The sequence below is a fragment of the Lissotriton vulgaris genome, chromosome 2_1 (genome assembly GCF_964263255.1).
Source record: "Lissotriton vulgaris chromosome 2_1, aLisVul1.2, whole genome shotgun sequence".
Taxonomy (NCBI): domain Eukaryota; kingdom Metazoa; phylum Chordata; class Amphibia; order Caudata; family Salamandridae; genus Lissotriton; species Lissotriton vulgaris.
Genome location: NC_141687.1, coordinates 346,774,431 through 346,796,304, shown reverse-complemented (window position 1 = coordinate 346,796,304; position 21,874 = coordinate 346,774,431). Strand labels below are relative to the sequence as shown.

The following is a 21,874-nucleotide window of genomic DNA, read 5'->3' as shown; positions in this document are numbered from 1 at the left end:
ATCGTTCAACCCAATGGTGTTCTCAGCCTGAGAAATAGCCCAGTATCGGTAGGGTCTGTAGGGTCGGCTGTCTGTACTTCATTGAATACTACAAACGACAGTACACCACCTACAGAATTCAGGCGGGTAGAAGTAATCTTGCCTACCCCATCTATTTCGACTAGCACTAATGTAACCACCGAGTCGAAAACTAGGAAAGGTCCTAAAGACAAACAGCCTACTGGCAAAAGAAAGCGTGGGGTTGGTCCCCAAAAGGGTAGATGCGCCAAAGTCATTAAAACCACTAGGCCACCTGCCTCCACACCCAATATTGAGAAATCCTATACCCCTTCCATTGAAAAAAGCATTTGGAATTCCAAGCAACCTCCTAGCTCACAAGTTGCCAAAGAAACAAACGAGGGCCTTTTGGATCAAACAGAGCAGCTAGTGAAATCCCTGATGCTACCAGTATTAGAAAGAATAAAACAAATTAATCAGAACCTGGGGAAATTAGAAAAAGTTGCAACGTCAAATTCCAGTATGTTGGAAAAAGCTGTGAAGAGCTTTCAGGGTCCTGACCCCCAAGCACATCATAGAGAGGCCCCTGGTCCTAAGAGATCCTCAAAAGGATACCCCCAAGAAGTAGTTGGTAATGCGGACAATCGACAAAACCTACTTTGTCCTGAGTGTTGCACAGATACAACAAAGACAACCCATAGTAGCAGAGAGGGTGTAATAGAGAATGGTAGGGTTGATGGAAAACAGTTAGTGACCCCTGATCAGGTTGGGGAAACACATCCCAAAGGGAATAATGTTATAGATATAGAGGGTGGGAAAAAGCAGTTCGCTTGTATCGATCTACCACCTGAGTCTGTACCCTATACGGTTATACTGACAGTTGTCCCCGGGATTCGAGATGACAAACTGGAAACCCATAGAGAGCTGAAAAACAAGGTCATCTACTGGTTAAATAGGAACAGATAGCTCCCAGCTTTCACTAATGCAGAGATCATACATGTTAGAAGGGTGAGCTGGTTGGGTTGTAGACCGAAAGATATAGCGGGGGACTGCATAATCGTGAACTTCAGGGATCCTAGGGTGGTTAGGTTTATATGTAATGGGACAGGGCCGGGTGGGGAGGGTGGAATCCAATCTTTTGATTTGAATTATTTTTATGCTCGTACATCTCCCCGCCTGCAAACCAATCCGCAAAATTGGCGAGAAAAACAACTTGGGAGATCTAACCCTGAATCTTGGTATGAGTTCTGCCCCCCCCCCTTGTCTAACCGTTATGAGATTCTTTCTGGACTAGAGGGGGTGGACTGACTGGGGCATGATTTCAAAGGTTCTTCAGTGGATCAGCATATGTTGAATGTAACCTCTAGCCCGGGCATGGACATAACTAGAGGAAGAAACTGCAGAGAGGAGGGAGCTGACTCAGGACTGGTGACCTTTGATAGAGCCTCCACTTTGGCTAGCGAGGGCACAGGTTCGTCCACCGGGTTCCCTACACTGAATTCACAAAAATTGCTGTGGATTCAGTGGGGGGTATCTCGAAGGATGGCCGTAATCTAAAAAGGATTGTTTCTGGGTCCACTGAGTGCGGGGTACAAGCGTGGGAGGGGTGGTCTCTATGAACTCCCAACTGGCTGTGGTCCCAAATCAGATTAGCCAAGCAAACGTAACACACAAGTTCAAAATCGTCTCCTGGAACATCGCAGTATTAATGAGTAAAACATCTATAACTGAGTGGATTGAATTAGTGGAGGAACGTGATATCTTGATCTTCCAGGAGACGTGGGCTGTGGACCCTATCCACCGCTCAGGGTACCTAAACTTTTATAAAGCGGCTGTAAGAGAAAAAAAAGGTAGACCATCAGGGGGCCTAACCATCTGGGTTAGGCAATCTATTAACTATAGACCTCTGGAAATTATTGTAGATAGCCCGGACATTCTTGTCATAAATTTGAAACGGCCCGACCAGCTAGACATCCTTATTGTAAACGTGTATATTAGAGGACAGCCGGGATGGAGGGGTTCTCCAACCTTCCTAGATCTTGACAACTTCTTTGACACCGTCAGGTTTGATTGTTATGCTCGTTCGAACCCCTAAACCACGACGGACAAACTCTCTTGGTTGAGGAGGACGTCCAATGGAATATTCCTCCTCTTGATTTGAAGCCAATTAAGAAGTGTACAGAAGCATCCCTGCAGTGGATGGGTTTCTGCTTGGAGCATGGCCTTAGGGCAGTAAATGGGCGTTCCACCTATGATAAAATTGGTAGGGCAACCTTTGACAATGGAATATATACAAGTCGTATTGATTATATCCTCATCAAGACTGAGTACTGGTCTATACTTGATGATATGTTGATTCTCGACCGTCCAGAGAGCGATCATAACCCGCTTTTGCTGAGCCTCCACCTAAATGGAGGTGAAAAGAGTATTAATCATACTGAGATAGTTACTGAGGACGCCCTGCTTACAAATGATATGCGCAGTGTTCGCTGGGCTAGGATCATAGATGATCCTGAGGTTCTACTAAAGATAAATCTGGTGGTATCTCGGAATCTGTGTGTCCTGCGATCACTCTCTACTCAGGAAGATATAATTGGGAAGACAACCGCACTCCATGAATTACTTTTCTTGGAGTTAAAATTCTATTTTTCCAAAACCAGTAAACCCCGAAGGCCCAAAACGCAAGTGCCTGGCAATTTTGGTATAACAAATCTTGCCGTGAATCTTATGGCCTACTGGTGTTAGCTATAAGGTCTGGAAACATGCCAGACATTAGAAAGGCCAGGCTCAATTATCGCAAAGCCCAAAGCCTCGTTAAGAAAGAGTGGGATGACCAACACTGGCATTATGTTTTTGCCCTCTATTGTTCCCACAATCATCACACATTACCTTCTTTTATATCATATATTTTTATGGATCCCAACCATCACTCCACACTACATACCTTCTATTTGACTAAAGCATGATACTGGGTGAAATATAATTTGTGGGTCATTAGTCTATCATCTCTATATAGGAGATCGGTTTCTATTACTCATGCTATGTCTCAGGATTCTAGTGTCGATTGAGAGATCCACTGCATACTCTTGTCCTATGGACTTTGGCCAAGAGCAATTGCATGCAACTTAAGACCAACATTTTCCGGGTATACCCTTTCTCCCCCCCTCAGAAAAAATCAACAAAGATTAGCATGTATTTCGAATACCTAAAGTAACGCAAAGGTGTGGAACAGTAATACCTAGACATTAAATCCATCTCTTTACTACCAAGAGCTTTCCTGCAAAGAACACAAGGAGGTTGGCCTAGTCTAGTAGTATAAGGTTTCCAGGACAACCCGCAGTTAAACAGATCTAAAACTACTTATTACTGCAACAGATACCAGTACCAATGATTACAATAAATCGGTGCCAAAGAGCATTGCCCACCAAACAATAGCACATAAGATTGTTGGTTAGGGCATATCACTTTGGAAATCAATGCCACATAATATAGCGCATCAGTGCAGAATGTTGCCTTGAAGTGCCAGCACATCAGGAAGTGCCTGTCCTGCACTACATAGCCAGAATGGTACCCATAAAGACACCATCCTTTCCACACTGAAATCTCCTCTCTGCCTTCCAGTCAATTATTAAGTTAGTTTCGAAGCAGTCTACTTCACTCTTAAGGCCATAGTCGGGAAATCCCCAGAATACCTCAGGAAAGACATTAAGCATTAGATCCCATGATCTTACATGTGCTCATCCAACGAAAAACCCATTTCACAACTTGCAAATAAACTGAAGCTCAAAATTGGGCTGTAACTTAGCAAGCCAATGACCCCACCGTAGAACATGGTTTATGTGACCCTATGCACCCAATTTCGGTGTTAGGTCACCTGGGTGATATAAGAATTTTGGGATGTCCGCTATATATAATAAAAATAAAAGTGGTGCCAATATGCAACGTTTGATACCATCAGTGGTATTGATCCAAGGGGACAGTCCCTTATGCTGAACAGCTTTATTTGCACTCCAGTATCTTTGAATAATTCTATCAGAAAATGCAGTAATGTTATGTTGCTCACCCATGATTGCAGTTTGCACCATAGCCAGATCCTATATACTTTGTCAAAGGCTGACTAATATTCGATAAAGCAGACTAACAGTTTATTATTGGAGTTTGACCAAGCACGAGTAACCAATATATTTACTGTCATCTTATTTTCAGTAGTGGAACCGTTGACACAAAACTTTTGAGATAATTTAAGCAAGCCTTCAGTGTGCCCATTCAGAAAGAATGTGTTGCAACCAACACCAACCTAGATTCCCAGAAAAAACTATGAACACTGAGATCTTTTTTAATTATGACCAAGGAGGAGTATGCAGCTCAGTTCTACCTTACCCTTCTCAGCCACCATCATCTCTGTAAAACCTAATCCTATGACTGTGATGTGAGCATGGGTATCAAGTATCAACTAACGCTCCTCCTAAGGCCAACCATGCTCATTGCTTCATAGGGAACACCCTGTAAACACGAAGAAGAGTTGCAAGAAAATGAATCACTATCCATGCAAGGAGCTCGGTCTCAGAACCTTAATCTTACTGAGGGCTCCTCAGAGCCGCGCCATTAATGATAGATTCCAGAGAGTTCATTAAAAGTTACTTTAGCAGCTAGTAGGACATGGACAGCACTTTACAAGAACACATAGACCTATCAAGCTTGACAAACCAACTGCAAGATGAAAAGGGTTGATCCTCCCTAGGGGCGCTGTCTCCTTACCGGTTTATAAGTGAGATGAGTAAAGTGAATAGCTCAGAGTACAATCCAGAGGCCATTCCTTCGAGGCAATCCAGGGCAGAGATCTTTGATGCTGTGGGAGAGCAAAATAGGGTTATTAAAGACACAGACTAGCAGATGCATTTCAGAGGTATATGTAATGATAGCCAGTTATTACAAACACAGTCTACGGGACCATTAAAAGGCAGGTGCGGTCAGAGTAAAGGCATGGGTAACGCTGATACAGCCCTGCAACAAGCAATACTAATACTGATGCAGCTTTATGAGGCGAAGAAGTGATATTGATACTGTGTCATGAGAAGGACTAACACTCATCCTGAGGAGGAATAACACTAATTCAGCAATGTGAAGGGAAATAGTAATACAGGTGATGTATGGGGAAATAGTAAGACTCATATGACCCTGCTACAACAGGGCTAACACTCTCACAGCCCTGCTAACAGTGCACTGGCCAGCTCTGCCGCCCATCTTGTGCCATGAGGATTTGTGACCATACCTGAACCATCACCTTGACCTTCCTCTGGCCCCTGGCGGAAGGACGTTGATCTGTGAAGGGTGGCTTTGGGTTGATGCTTGAAAATGGATGAGGATAGCTCTTCAAGCGAGCATCCCAAGAGGTAGGCTGCTTTCTGAGCCCACTCATGGCGGGCAAACTGCTTCCTCCCCGCTGAAAAGAATAAGAATAATCGCTTGTTCAAGATCATTAATTTGTCATTAGACTGAGTCTATCCAGTACACCTGCTCCTGACACCAAAGTGTGAGAAACACATCTTAAGTTTAGTGGTACATTGAGATACTTGCATAACTCCTCCTGATCTGCAACATTTTATGCTAGTCCTCCTCTGTGATCTCTACACCTAGCTCAGATACCAAAAGAGTGGTAAAGCATTCAAGGTAAGCGTGGGCAGGCAAACAGAGACTTTTAAGCTTCATGAGCACATTTTACATTCAGGGAATTTCTTATCTTGGGTGGATCCAGTTCTATGTACTAAGGCTGTATTTAAGAAACCCTGGTTCACCGGGGTGAGAGAAGAAACCTTCTGCTGTCTGCCCATCCTTGAGGATCTAAAGGTCTTCTGGTCAAAGCTCAGAAGGAAAGTCTGCAGCATGAGAAGCTGGGGAATAAACCATACAGAGCTTCCTGTGAAAGCTGGAACAGGATGAAAAGCTTTACAGAGTAGATCAAACAATAGAATCAAAACCAAGAAAACCACCCCGACTCAGCTGGCATCAGTTCTGCTGGTAGAACCCATGCAGAGATTTTGGTGAATGTGTGTACAAAAGCACAAGTGGTAGCTTGGTAAATCTCTGCCTGAGAAACAAGTGTGATGAAAGCAGCAGAAGCAGCCTGAGACTGGTGAAAAGTGTCCGGAGACATTCACAAAAGGAATTTCAGTCAACTCAGAATTTAGACAGTTGCACTCATGCAAGAAGAGTCACCGTTTCCAAATATATTTTACCAAAATCCACACACAGTTGTTGAGATTTCGTCATGGCTTGGTCCTCCAAGAGCAGATGTACCATGCTCTTCTGACATCAAGCTTGTGACGCGTCCTTCTTAAATGAGAACTATAAGGCTTGAACAAGAACACTTTAAGGGCACATATTGTTTAAAGTTCAAGTATAATAGACACCACTAGAGGAGAAAGAAAGTAGGACAAGCCCTTGTAACATCATTATCCAGATTCAACGGTGCTGAGATGATCAGCAGGAAAAGGTACAACCTTAGCCCTATTAACCCTTCACGCTGTCATGACCATCAAAAACACCGCCTTAGGAGTGGGCAGGCTAAAAGTGAATACCATAAATATCCAAATATAGGCTCCATTGATATTCCTAAAACCAGACATTAATAATTAATGGGGAACTTAACTATATTTCAATAAGCAGGGATAACATGCAAACATTAACAACAATAAAATTAAGACCTAAATGTGACCAAATGTTCACAGCAGCTTTGTTAAGATTTCTGACTCTATTGCGCCTAAGAATCTCCTTGATGCCACTCTATTACGGTAATCCCCGAAAAGCCTTTGTTTTCAAGCAATTGTCCTACGCCTCCCCTTTTCTACACAGTTTGGTTGCAGCCCAATGAAAGATGACAAATTGCCCTCCAAGTAACAAAGCCCAACAAGTCGATCTGTTTCCTTACTTATTGCAGTGTCTGGAGAATATCCCTGTTTCCACATTTACCAGTGCTGTAGTTAAAATGTGCTTATCTATGTGAGATTCATCGTCTTCTGACCTATTTCCTTTTGCTAGCCACTGTCAACATCTGTGAACCCTCACTGAACGCCTACCCTCTGCCACCACCCAGGGGGCACCCTCCAAACTGGAGTGCCTTGCTCTAGCCCCTTATGCAATATGAATTCCTACTACAACATGAAATGGGAGGAAAGAGCACAGGTATTTGGAATATATACAGTATTTCTGTTATCAGTGGCATGCAGAAATTGGATACCATTTGCACACATCAAGAAGAGTAGTTAAAGTAGGCGAAATGAATGAAGGACTATTTTGAAGATGTGTCCAATAAGAAAACCACAGGAAGGCTCTGTAACAGCCAGAGGGCAAGTCAAAACAATAATAAAATGAACATGAGCTGGAATAAAAATCAAGTAAAGAAAATCTTAGAAATGAATAGGGAAGAAAAAATAAATTTTACCTTCATCTGCTTCTGTATTGCAACAGGGCAGCATGCAACATGCAAATAAAAACAGGCTGTTAGAAACACAACAACACTACTCCGTTACTTGTACAGGATGTATGTTCCAACACATCATTTACTATTACGATCCACAGAGCTAAGCAGTCATTCAGTATATTCACTGTTAGTACTACAATCCCCCGGAGCCTCAGTGGCAGATTAAGGCCATCTTGGGTCCACGCGGGACTGCGTGTGCTCCGTAGCATTTAGTGGTGGTGTGCAACCAGCATTACAGTGTCCGGTAACCAGGAAAGGTGAAGCCTTGCGCATGCTCACTATGGCGAGGCAGAGGACTTAATGTGCAAAACTAATGACTAAGGAGCAATATTACAGCATGCACTATTATCTAACTTGCAAGGCTGGCTGTGACATGTACCTTAATAAATTCTGCCTTTGCGTTTTAGTACAGCGCTTTCCACTTCTTATGCAAGTCCTGTTTCTCTTTTAAGACTGCCACATATTTTGGCCACTATTTTACTGAAATACCTTATATGAAGCAAATCAAAGTTCGGCATAAGTGTACAACACTCAATTAGCACACAAAGCATACTGCAGCACAGCAGACATGGCATCCTCGTGAATTCCTGTTTATAAGAGTGTTCCAGTGGTTATATGTGCTCCATCATCAGTAACACATCCATGCCTGAGTGTTAAGCTCAAGCTTGCTTTGAATGATGGTAAAGAAAAGAAAGTGAAGGCCATCGGTGTGGGGACAAACAAGCAGTAAGTCAAAGTTGTTGTGGAGTTAGCCAAACAAAACGAGAGAAAAGCAGTAAGTATGTAACCTACGGCAGATGGATGACTCACACAGGCCACCTTGGACTTATCCATGGACTTGTAGCCTCGGGATGCGTTCATCAAAAAGGGTTGGTACACCATTCCAAGTGTGGGTTCAGCAAATTTTGCTTGCAATCGCTTGGGATCTGTTCTGCATTGTCCTGCCCACCCCATTTTCAGTCCTTCTTCACCCAACTTCACAAGTCAAGTCAAGTCAAGTCAATAAATTTATATAGCGCGCTACATACCCAGAGGGTCTCAAGGCGCTTGAAGAAGCACTTCCAATGCAAACAAATCCCACAACTTGGGTAGCAATATACCTAATATTTCACACACAGTACACACAACGATACGGTAAAATATATACATACCCAGCATCCATTAGAAAATATATACAAACAGTGCATTGAAACTATTTCATCTACATAAATTGTTTACCTAGACCAGAAAACACAAGTTACAATCTTACTTGCATGCAAAACATATAGAAAATGCTCAGTAGTACACACAGAAAAAGAGACAAGTCTGTTATATTTGCTGCCCTTCATCACATATATATGGAAACATCTAAATAAGCACAGCCTTAATAGCGTACACACAGGCAAAGGGACAAGACTGATGTGCCTCCTTTTTTAGAAGGCAGACCAATTCAGAGAGTCTATTAAATACAGTAATAAGTCTCCAAGGGCCAGCTCTCCCTTCTAATGTAATATACTAACAAATCACTTTGATGATTTACTGAAAGGTCTTGACCTGGGGTTTTGTTTCTATGTAAATGAAATCCAGTTTTACATGAAGTTTGAGAAAGGTTTTGAATCTGCTCGTGAAAAGGTGCACTCTGATTTAGCCACGGTTAAATACTTGATGTATCCTAAACAGGCCAAAGATGCATTGTAGCATGCTAGGCATGCTTAAGAGTACCTAATCTATATTTCAACCTAACACTATTTCTGTCATAGGCCGTACCCGCAAATGTTAAAATGTTAGTATTGATCCTTTACTTCCCAGTTGTCAATGACCAAACAAACTAAGAAATACATTCACCAATTTCTTAAACCAGCCCTTTAGGCAACGACAGCCAGCAATGTCAATGGAGCCCGTAGGAAACTAGAAAAGTGATGGCGTAGACAAAATGATCTACAAGTTAGCCCTAATTAACTATTATAAAAAAATTAATGCCACCTGTCTAATTTCCTCAGTAGAATTGATAACGCTGGTAACTCCACCAAAAAACTTTTTAAAGTCCCTAATGAATTCATGCGTCCGACAGCTTGCATTACCCCTACTCCACTCTCACAGGAACTATGCAAAGCCCAAGAACCATTTTGAGGACAAAACTGAGAATATTTACAAGAGTCTCTCCAACGGCATCCCTTCCAATGGCTCTTTACCCATCATTCCCTTCACTCATAATTCCTCCACTGCCCTGGAACATTTTTAATCCATCACCCCGGAATCAGTGTTAGACATGAAGAGCAAGATTAAGTTGCGTTCCTCCCCTGATCCTTCTCCCCCTAGCATAATGGTGGCACTTTCCAATTCTCTAATTACTAACATCACAGTACGGTGTAACCTTTCCCTGAATACTGCCGCTTTACCGCAGGCGCAGAAAATAGCATAGGTCATGCCCATATTGAAGAAGCCTAATCCGTACCTTTTAAATCCATCAAACTATAGGCTTATCTCCCTTATCTTGGCAAGATTATGTTAAGCCTAGTTAGTAAACAGCCTACCCAGTACTTGGCCTCCAATACCCTATTAGGCCCCTTGCAATCTGTGTTTAGAACCTTTCATAGCACAGAAACAGCGCTGATCGGGGTTCTAGATACTATAAGATTGTCCCTTGTTGAGGGTTGTCCAGCCATACTGGTGCTGCTTGATCTCTCTGCTGTCTTCGACACCATCTCACATTGATCATGATTCACAAAGTCTCTGAGATTGGTGTCGGTGGCAAAGCCATTGGCGGGTTTCAGAGCTTCCTCAGCAACTGCATCCAGGTTATCAATCCAGGCCCCTATAAATCTCGGGTCATATTATTGGACAGGGAAATCCCTCAGGGCTCTTCACTATGCCCTGTACTCTTTCAAATCTATGTGGCAACTCTGGCCCAAGCAATCAGGTCTTGTGGATTTGATGTCATCTCATATGCAGAAGACACTCAAGAGATCATATCCATGGGCCGAAAACCAGACTCTATTAAACTGAAGTTCAGAGAGTGCATGAGGAAAATTGCTTCCTGGATGTCACACAACTGCTTACAGCTTCATGACGACCAATCAGAAATAGTGTTGTTCAGTAAGGCCCATGACCACTGGGCAAATAGTTGGTGGCCACTTAACCCAAAAAGGTGGTAAAAGACCTGGGATTCTAATTGACGATAGGGTCTCAATGATAGCACGTGAAATCTACATGTGGCATCTATTTCGGGATAATAAGCATGTTAGGAAGAGTATTTCAATGACTGCCACTCCATACAAGACTCCCACGCAGGCACTTGTGTTCAGCCGCTTAGATTATGGTAATGCCCTCATGGCAGCAGCCAATGACTCTCTCCTGTCCAGAGTACAGGTAGTCCAGAACACTTCGGCCCGGCTTGTCCTCGAACTGCCCCCCCCTCACCTCACCTCCCCTGCAGCACACCTCCCGCCTACAGTTCTATTAATTTATTGAATCCCCGCGCACTCAGTGCTACCACACAACGAACGTGTGCAACATACATGCACAACACAACCCCTGCACGTCCGGGCCCGGATCCGCGGCCAGCAGCCGAGAGAAGAGTAGCTAAGATAAGAAACGGGGGCCGCGCGCCGCCCTCATTAGTAACTCTTCGCGGTGACATCTGTTCAGACTTGAGTCGAAATCCTTCACTGATGCATTAACAGACGGCCTCGCGTCGAGCACACCTGACAGAAACAATTATGGAAGCGCGCGAGGGGAGGGAGGGACGCAGCCGCTCCGCGGAGGAGATCTGTGATTGCAGCCACCTGAGAGGCGTCTCGCGGCCGCAGAGCGCCGTCTTCCGCAAACACGTGAGCACACAGAGAGAGGCATGAAACGGGGGGACTCCGCAATGGAGTCATCAGAATGCGCCACCGTCGGGTCGGCAGACAGCGCCCGATTAGAGACTGCTTATTACGCGTCAGAGGGTACCGCAGAACCCTCAGTAATACCGGTGGAGCACGCGGCCCTCACTGCACCTACAGTTATTAGAGCGTGCAGAAGTCTATTATACGATGCATCATTTACTACACTGTGCGCTGACTTATTACACCATTCAATATTGTTAAACGTGGTTATACCGTACATTTTTTATTATGCCCTACAGCAGTTATTATACTGTGTGGCTAATATTATTACCAGCCGTGGATCATTAATCTGCTGTGGCTCTTCAGAAGATACAACCGTGTTGTGCAATCTTCTGCTGTTTTTTACATATATGCATTATCTATTATACCCCGACATAACATATTGCTTCCTTTCATAATACCTTACAATTTTCTCTGTGTTATTACGTCGTGGAAAACATATTGCACCCTGGGTCAAACTATTACAACCCACAGTTCGTAATTAGACAGTTATGTCCGTTATTACACTTGTTTTGAGGTATTATACACTTCCACCATCATAAACTTGGTGATGCATGTTATGAAACGCTATAGAAAGTTATTAAACCCTCTTGAGTTATGCAATATTACACACTGCCAACATCACCCTTCATAAGGCCATGGATATGCGTAACCTATGGCATGTGATATCACTGTCTGCCTTGAGTTATTACATTCTAGAAGGGACACTTTCTGCCCTAACCCAACGCAGAACCACACATTTACAACCAGCTGTGAATTGTGGAACGCTGCATGACATAAAATACCACCAAACAGTTTTCTGTAATCTGAGTTTTTACACTCTGAGGTGATCTACTGCTCTGCTGCAACATATTACATCATGCTTAGGTTTCTCTTGCGCACAGAAAAATGCCCCCTCACATGGATTGGTAACTTCTCCCACAGGGGTCTAATGTGCACCATATTTAGCTATGATACACTACAGTGAATTGCCACGTGCTGCAGTGAGGTATGATATCCAATAGTCAGTTATTACTCATGGTTGTCAACTGTTCTGCTACATAGACCGATGTGTGATTTCTCACTACACACCCAACCAAAAGTCATTAGATTATGACAAAGATTACCACGGGTTTGTTTGGGTGAACAATGATGCTCTAACCCCTGGTTATCAAAAAAGAATTCATATGAACATAGTTCAACCGCCAACTATTGTTTTGAAGGCATGCAGAAAGCAAGCGTTACTAACTCATAGTGTCAAGTAACGTGCTACTTATCAGGCGTAATAAACTCTAAGGTGTCCAAACAAACGGGACTTTAAACTTTGTTCGAATTGTCCAAACTATCAACCTTAGATCTAGTGGTAACACGTGTCACTCTTGCAGTCCAACATTTATTAGAATTTCTCCCCTAGATTTTAGGTTAAACCAAGTAATCCCGAGTTGTCCCTTATTTTGAGATCTTGTGTGATACAGCTTTATAAATCAAATCTTCACTCTGATGGAAACGAGTGCTGCCTTCTTATCATTGAGGATCTAGATCTACTACAGCCTGGGCGGCAACATTCAGCAGTTTCTGACGATTCTAGGGGTCCAAATGAAAATAAAACAGCAATAATCCAGGCTGGAGTCCATTAAAGATCGGGTGATGGTGGCCCAATCCCTAGTTGATAAATACAAATTCTGGAAGACCTTGTGTAGCAATTTACATGGTCCTCCATGGCTAGATCATTGTCAAACATTACCCCTAGAGAAATCACTTTATGAGAGAGGCAGATTTCAGCAGCTCCCAATTTCCACCTATTATTTTTCTTACCATGCATCTCAACCCTAGCAGAAGTCGATGTGAGCATCCTATTGCCTATTAGATTTCAAAGGAATTTAAAAATCAACACTCAGTGGTATTACCAGCTGTATATTAGCCACATATGTATGAAAACTTTGCCCCTGTGCAGTCAATAAATCATGTAACGAGTTCACCAACAGCTTTCCCATTATTGCTAGTGCTGTTTAACATATATATTATATATCACAATAAGGGAACACCTGCTGGCCACTGTAGCTGATCACACAGGCTGGTGCACAGGTGTCATATTTCGCTATGCAATCAAAGATTGCAAAGTATTCCACTGTCACAGCACCTACAAACAGACTGGTAACCACAGGGATCTTGAATTAGTTTCCTGTGAGTAAGTGAGAAATCCACCTTCTACCTTCAACTCTATGTTCATCTCGGTGGCCACTGAATCGAAATCTGAAATCTACCAAGCACTCCCTCACCAACAACACTGATGACTCAAGATATACCCCATACAGGACTGTGTGTTAAGCACTATCTAAAATTGAACCCAGACAAAACTAAACTCCCCCTTTTTGGAAATAACAGTAAAATGCCAAGATCCAAAAATGGCTATCCAATGTGAAGCTGGAAGATGCACACTTCACCTCGCCTCACTATAAACAGCAAATCTCCAGAATTTACTGTTTATCTCAATCTTTCCATAAGAAAGCACATTACCTCGAAAACCCAGACAGCTCAGCACCAGCTCTCACTGTGATGGAAATTAGATCCCTACCAACCAAATGCAGACTTCAGGATGACCGTCCAAGCCACGGGTCCTATAACATCTAGATGGTGGCATCCTTGCCTATACGTTGGTCCCTCTGGAGGCAAACATACCATTAACAGCCAGGAAATCATGTGACTCAAATCCAAGCAGTGCACAAAAGAGAAAATCTAGAGTCTGGTTTGACTCCATGAATCATGGCTCTGGGATAACATTCATCCACACATCAGGTTGCACCTTCACACCTGCTTTTTATAGCTAACTATACACCTCTTCAAGGAGTAAAGCATCATTAATGATCCTTCTCCCAACTTGTGTGCCCATTTGTTCAGCAATAGAAACATCCCATCATGATCGTGACTCATTCCCTTCGCTTCCATGAAATGGTTCCTAAGTCCCCCTAAATACTATGTACAACACTCTGCTGCTCCTCAGCCTTCCTTGCACTGTAGAACTACCAATGTGTGAATACATACATACGTACCTACTGCAAAACAATCCTTCACCAAGCACCAACAGGCCAACTGCAAGTGTTACAGCAGTAGGACATCAATGGACAGACTCTGAAACCCCAGTCTTCCCTACAGCAGCGATGCACTGACTGCAACAACCTCTCACCATGGTATTTACAAACTACACATATAATGTCAGTACATCTGTGATACATAGAGGGGAGGCATTACTTGTTCATGGTTCCTACAGAAACAAAGCTTACACACAGCAAGTCACAGTAGCTAGAAACACATATAAACATAGTTTTGGAGCTATGTTTGCTGTGGAAGTCAGGCCATATAAACAGAGTGCAAGTTGTGACTGCTATGTCTATGACCACGTATTCTGACATTCGATCATCATATCATCAAGAGAATCAGTCTCTGGACCTCCCTCTTTTATGCCACAACAGGCACAAACGAGCTCCTTCAGAGACAAGCTCCAGACTTTCCATCATCACATCACCTAGTGAGAGACAGGCTTCACATAATTCATGAGTAGCAGGGTCAAGACTGATTTGCATATGCCTGGGTTTAAACTGGGGTGGCATAGTGAGCAAAAGAGCAATGGATTTAACCCAGATCTCTTTACCGGGGTAAATGTTTGACTTGTTCCGCATTCAGTCCATCATTTGTGTGTCTTTTGCTTTCTTGACCTAAGTGTGCTGGGCATGCCCAGACGTGGGTCCGGGGCTCACTGTGCCACTAGATTCAAGCTAGCCTGGCTGATGAGGGGTGATACCCTGAAACTGTCCCAGAATGCTTGTTTCTTGTCCTGGTTTGACAGTTCAAGCTGGACTTGAGGAGCAGGGTTAGGGCTCATTTGCATATGGCTGGGTCAAAACTGGGATGGCATGGGGAGCAAAAGAACGATGGATTTAACTCAGATCTCTTCACTTGGGGTGAATGTTAGATTTGTTCCAAGTTGCATCCATCATTTGTGTCTTTTGCTTTCTCCCATAATTCACGGCATTGTCTAGATAATATGAGGAGTTGTTCACCTACAGTCAAATACTGCAGAAAGCCTGCTACCACTATACCCATAGAGATGCATCTGCTCAATGCTGCCCATCAAGCTTTTCACTACAGGCAATACTGCACACAGTCTTTCACTCTAGTTCATTCAGAGACAGGCTGCAGACCTTATTACTGCCCTTGCCCTATGCAGGCGCACAGCACAATGCTCGGCGTGCCTCATCAACGGATGCAGAATGCAGAGATTCCTTCTTCGATTTGCGTTTGTGCACAAACTGCGACTTATTTCACATTGTTCAGCTCTGGACATTAATAACCCTTTATTCTTCACCTACAGACCGGCGCTAGGCGCTGAAGCAGTGTCGGTCCCACAGATGCCACAGCATCGCCTTGATTCACGCGCAGATTCTATCACTCCTTCGCTGCAGCCAGATGGTGACATTCAATCTCACACAGCAGAGTCACAAGCAGCAGCTTTTCTTCAGGAATAGTAATTTTCCTTAATTACTTCTATGACATATTAGAAATTACGTTCATACCAAAGTAACAACTGCCCCAGGCAGAGCCTGCTTTTCAGGCAGTGATGAATACGGTAATTTGGGACGATGGTAGGGGTGAGGGAAAAGGCATCTGCCATGGATCTGCTCTCACACACACACCTGTGTCCCCAGTCACATTACCTTTGGTGGCACCTGCCGCCCCCAGGTGAACGATGGCACCTAGAATGAGCCAGAAAGCCTTTTGTTCCTCGAGCGACACCCCCAAAACTTTCATAGCTGCCTGGAGCCTGCTGAACTGCTGGGCTGCCTTCTGCTTCTCGTCGGGCTGCAAGGGGATGGATGGTAGAATGACAAGGTCAGGTTCTTGCTGGACATCACCACATCACCACTTAAGATAGTAAGACACCGCCGCAAGGGTCAGCCTGCCGGATATCAACTGCTGCACCAGGTCACCTCAGGAGATGCAACCCTCACACCACCATGTCTGTATCCCCAGGGCACAGCCACACTGCTCTGCTAGCTAAAGCACCACTCTGGAGACACTGCTGTGTGGGGTTCACTGGCCCACGCTGCCACAACGCCCACACTGCACTGCCGCGCTGGTCTCGTGGCATCACTACCCAATCAGTATCCTTTTTACACTAGCCAGCCACACTGCTGCAGGTCATACTGCCAAGTCACCATGTGCACACTGCCATGTTGGTATAACTGACACACTATGCATGTTGCCACACCCCTGACTCTGCTACATTAGTATGACTGCCACTGTACACAGTGGTGCAACTTTCACTCTGCCTGTCAGAATTATTAACACACCACCCATTTGGCTGACCAGCTCCCTCCGCCCTGCTAGTATCACTCAGTACTGCTCACAAAGACACGCTAGTTACACTCATCACACTGGGTATTAATGGTCAGGCCTTTCCCCCAATCCTAATGGTTGCAGGGACGACTTGGCAACATTAGGATTTAAACTTCGTGTATACCCTACTGACAAGGATGGTTAGTCCAAAACAGGAAGATTAGCAACAGACCTTCCATGTCTCTCTGGGTGGCTTGGTTGCGCAGTCAACACCAATGTCAACGGTGGTTGTTTAAAGGGTGAGACAAGATTCAGTGTAATGCAGTTGATTATCACAGTCATTAAAAATCTGTGTGCAGGTACAGGTATCTACTAGCAACAGGGAATAGCACACTTTGAAGCCTAAACGGACAAAATTATTTTGAGGTTAGAGTTGCTTTTTCACGAAATGCAGGGTGAAAACCCAGTCTATCCTCTAATAGACTGGCATGCGATATAATAGTCAGAGTTATCCTACGGAGTCTCAACACCGGTGCTCTCCCAATTGTTGCATCTGGGGCCTAAAGTCAAAAGGAAAACCACAGCATGCTTCAGAGGAAGGCAAGATCAGAGGGTTTCCTTTTACGCTGATTTTTCGTTCCCTTTCAGTTTTTTGAAAACATATTTTATTGAAGGTTACCATCATACAGCATCATCATGAAACATAATACCCTCAATCGCCAAATACATCTTCATTTACGCCCCAACATAATCAAGTATTAACCCCCCTCCCTTCCCCAATGGTGTGGGCTTGTAACTTCAAAAGAATATATTACTCAATGTGCAGTTGTCAGTGTCTGGTGCTCAACATAATATAAATTCTAGCTGTTAGTTGTGCATTCCTAGTGCTCTAGCTTTCTTCATCTGTCCGTATGTCGGATAAGGCATGTACTAAGGTGTCCCACGCCCTCGCGTGTTCTAGAGCCCTTTCCTGTCCGGAGCGGAGGGCCTTTGGCAGCCGAATGGTGCCCCGCTCCTCGCCCATTTACCAAGCTCCGTCCTCCAGCGCTTATAGGATGGCCCTTCCTTTGACTTCCAATGCAGAGTCATTTCCCTCTTCGCTAATATAAGCCCTAAGTCAATAAATGTACTTGTTACTTTTGTTTTGGGTGTATGGGGGAACCAAAGCAGCACACACTAGGCCATATCGTAGGTCAGATCCCTGCTCGTGACTTCATTCAGAAGCGCCCCCACTTCTATCCAATAGGGCCCTATGCCTGGACAATCCCAGAGCATGTGTTCCAGTTCCACTCCTTCCGCCAAACATCTTGGGCAGGCTGCATCGTGTGCCTGGAACTACCTCTGAATCTTCCCCGGTGTCAAGTAAGTCCTGTGTACAATGAAAAACTGTATCAGTTGAAGTCTCGCGTTTCGAGTACCCTTCCATGCCCTTCTGAGGACATGCCCCCATGCTGCGTCCGGTATCGGTAGACCTATCCCTGCTTCCCATTTCTATTTCAGAGCAGCCAATGGTTGTAGCCCTTCGTGCAGCATCCTGGAGTGAAGGCACGTAACCGCTTTGAAGGTTCCTGCCGCCATTACTACGTATTGGCACACTATTGTAATTTTGGGTTCTGCTTGTCCCTCTCTCCAATGTCTCCGGATCGCTGCTGTTACTGCAGTATGGATCAGGAAATCCACTCTCGGGAGATCATATCTCTCCTGTAGGGCTTGAAAAGATAGCAATGACCCCTCCTCGTACAGGTCCCCCACCATCTGGAGTCCTAAGTGCTCCCACTCCTCAAGGGCAGATCAGTCACTCCCATGGGGCAGCGCCGTCAGCATCTCCAGCGGGATCTCTGGTGCATAGGGATGTCTGACCCCCGCCCTGCGCTGGCTACGATTCCAACATGACCTAAGAGTGCGGTCCTCTAGCGACAAATCCCCAGGGGGAATTGCTTGTTGTAGTACTATATAGGAGAGGACATGCCTTGGCATCCCGGTGCCTCTCATGTGGTCAGGGCCCCGAAACTCCATTGCAGTCACCTGCGTGAGCACCTGTAGCTGTGCCGCCAGATAATAAAGTTAAAAATCCGGAACTGCTAGTCCCCCCTCCAGTTTCGGGCATATCAATTTGTCTAATGCTATTCGCTTCCGACCAGTACCCCACAAAAAGCCAATAACCATTGTCCTTAGTTCCTTAAACGTCCCCGGTGGGATCCAAACAGGGAGTGTCCGGAAGTAATAAAGAAGCCTCGGCAACGCCACCATTTTAAGTAGCGCTATTCTCCCCATTACTGATAGCGGAGCGTGGACCAGAATGCTATGCTTCCTTTCAAGGCCCTTATGCAACGCCCTATGTTCCCCTCCAGGACATCTGTGGCAGCATGGTAAACGCGGACCCCAAGGTAAGTGAGGCACCTCGGTTCCCATTGTATCTCCCGGGGAAGGGATTGAGCCACCTCGCATGGCCGTATTAGAAGCAAGCATGTCTTACTCCAATTCACTCTGAGTCCTGATAGGTCTCCAAATCTAGTCAACAAAGAGGTCGCCCCTTGTAGTGCCCCTTCCGTGTTCACCAGGTTCATTAGGAGGTCATCCGCATATAACGATATGCGGTGTGGTATCGCATTCTGCCATAGTCCATCAAAACTCAATCCTAATCTCGCCTGCACCGCTAGAGGCTCTATCGCCAGCGCAAACAACAGTGGGGACAGGGAGCATCCCTGTCTCGTCTCCATCTGCACCGGGTATTGGGTAGATATCAATTTCCCTAGCCTCACCCTCGCCACTGCCGACGAATACAATATGTTGACCCAGTCCCCAAACAGTGCACCCAGGGAGAACCGCTCCAGTACTTTATAGAGGTATGTCCACTCTAAGCTATCAAAAGCTTTTTCTATGTCCACAGAAAGGACCGCCGGCTTGTCGAGGTCATGATGATCAGTCCCCATGATCCTCATGAGCCGTCGTATATTCGAAGAAGTGTTTCTAGTTGAGATAAATCCGGCCTGGTGAGGGTGCACTAGGGAGGTCATGTGAGGTAACAATCGGATCGCCAGTATCCTGCTCAGGATCTTATAATCCGTTGTCAGCATAGACAGCGGTCTATAAGATGTTACGTCTTCCCCGTTCCGACCTGGTTTCAAAAGAGGGATGATCAATGCCTCGCGCATAGAAGGTGGCAACCGACCCAACTCCTTGGCCTCCATGTACACTGCGAGGAGACGAGGAGCCAGCAGGTCAACATAGTATGCATAGAATTCTACCGGTAGGACATCTACTCCCGGAGTTTTGTCCCGAGCCATGTGCTTGATGGCGCTGCGGATCTCGTCTATCATAATATCTCGTCCCAGTATTTTAGCCTGTTCCTCTTCTAAACCTGGAACACCTCCAAATACTCATCTATTGCTTTGTCCTCTACACTTAAGCCACAACGATATAATTGCTCATAGTAGCCCATGAACCGTGCCATGATCTCGCGTTGGGTGTACACCATGGTTCCTGTACTTGTTGCCATGGCCAGCACTGGGCAACCTCTTGGTGCCGGATCGGCTAGTCATGCCAGCAGCGATCCAGCCTTATCTCCTTCTGCATGTACTTTTGCTGTATAATTTTTATAATCAAAACTGCGCAATCTCTCTACTTCTTTTGCTGCCTGTTCTTTGGCTTCTAGCAGTCGGGTGTGTAAGGCCGGCTGCTCTGGCTGCTGTTGCTCTAGTTCCCTCAGTTTCTCCTCGGCCTGTCCTACCTCCATAAGCAGCACGTTTCGTATTCCCGTATATTTACTGATACATAATTCACGCACCACCACCTTGAAAGCGTCCCACTCCACTGCTCTGGAAGACGCTGTTCCCTCATTTTCGGCGAAATACTGTTCTATGCCTTCCTTTATCGCTGTCCGGTAGAAATGGTCTTCCAGCGTTTCCGGGCACAAGCGCCACGTTGGAATGGATGATCTGGCCATTTCCCAAGTAATGGTCATCAACAGCGGATTGTGGTCGGATATGGTCCTGGCCAAATATTCTGATCGTCCCACCACTGTGGCCAGTGATCGTGAGCACAGGATTGCATCAATGCGGACGTGTAGCTCATGCAGGGCCGAAAAAAAGGAGTAGTCCCTATCCCCTGGGTGCTGATTACGCCAAACATCGACTAAGCCCATCTTTCCTGCCAGTTCAGTCTGCTCTTTGTGAGCCGGCGCACCAGTGAGTCCGCCAGTGGAGGGTGTGACCTGTCCAGTTCAACATCTGTAATAGAGTTAAAATCCCCCCTGCTAGCATCGGATTAATCAAATAGTGTGTCAGGGCGCCCGAAAAGTGCTCAAAGAAATATGCCTGATCTGTGTTATGTGCATATATGCTGCAGAGAGTGATGTCCCTCCCATGTAATCGTCCCTCCACTGCCACATACCTGCCCTCCGGGTCCACAACATGTTGCAAAGCTTGAAAAGGGACCCCAGCTCGCACCCAAATCAGTGTTCCCCTAGCAAATGCTGAGTACGACGTACAGAAGACCTGACCCCTCCAATTACTGCCACTGCTCTCTAACAGGCACGCACCAGCATGGCTGCCACTGCACTGGAACAGGCACACACCAGCATTACTGCCACTGCACTTGAACAGGCATAGATCAGCATTACTGCCACTGCACTTGAACAGGCATAGATCAGCATTACTGCCACTGCTCTGGAACAGGCCAATGTCATCTTTGTGGACACTGCTCTGGAACGGGAAACAACACTTACAACGCAACTTTTACAACGCACTACCTTTACAACGAAACTTTTACACCGTAACATCCATTACAACGCATGCCATTACAACGCAACCATTACAACGCATGTCACTACAACACATACCACTACAACGCATACCTTTACAACGCAGTCATTACAACGCATACCATTACAACGCATACCTACACTATCCAACACTTACCCTACTGTTGCACCCCCTGGAGTTAGAATAGTAATTTGTACCCCTACACTATCCGACACTTACCCTACTGTTGCACCCCCTGGAGTTAGAATAGTAATTTTTACCCCTACACTATCCAATACTTACCATATTTGCAATGTAATGGTATGCGTTGTAATGGTATGTGTTGTAAATGTAGTATGCGTTGTAGTGGAATGCGTTGTAAAGGTAGTTTCAAAGATTTCGTTGTAATGGCATGCGTTGTAATGGAATGCGTTGTAATGGATGTTGCGGTGTAAAAAATGCGCTGTAAAGGTATG

The 21,874-nt window shown here is 45.0% G+C and overlaps 1 protein-coding gene across 22 annotated transcripts in view; it reads right to left on the bottom strand.

The window, feature by feature from the left end:
- Positions 1-21,874, bottom strand: part of MYO18A (myosin XVIIIA) — a 778,205-nt gene that overhangs the window by 391,108 nt on the left and 365,223 nt on the right. For all 22 annotated transcript variants that reach the window (XM_086955115.1, XM_086955123.1, XM_086955114.1 and 19 more), the window contains 3 exons: positions 16,035-16,179; positions 5,270-5,440; positions 4,756-4,846 (listed from right to left, as the gene is read on the bottom strand). In XM_086955115.1, the coding sequence (XP_086811241.1) occupies positions 4,756-4,846; positions 5,270-5,440; positions 16,035-16,179 (407 nt within the window). The remainder of the gene's footprint in view (positions 1-4,755; positions 4,847-5,269; positions 5,441-16,034; positions 16,180-21,874) is intronic.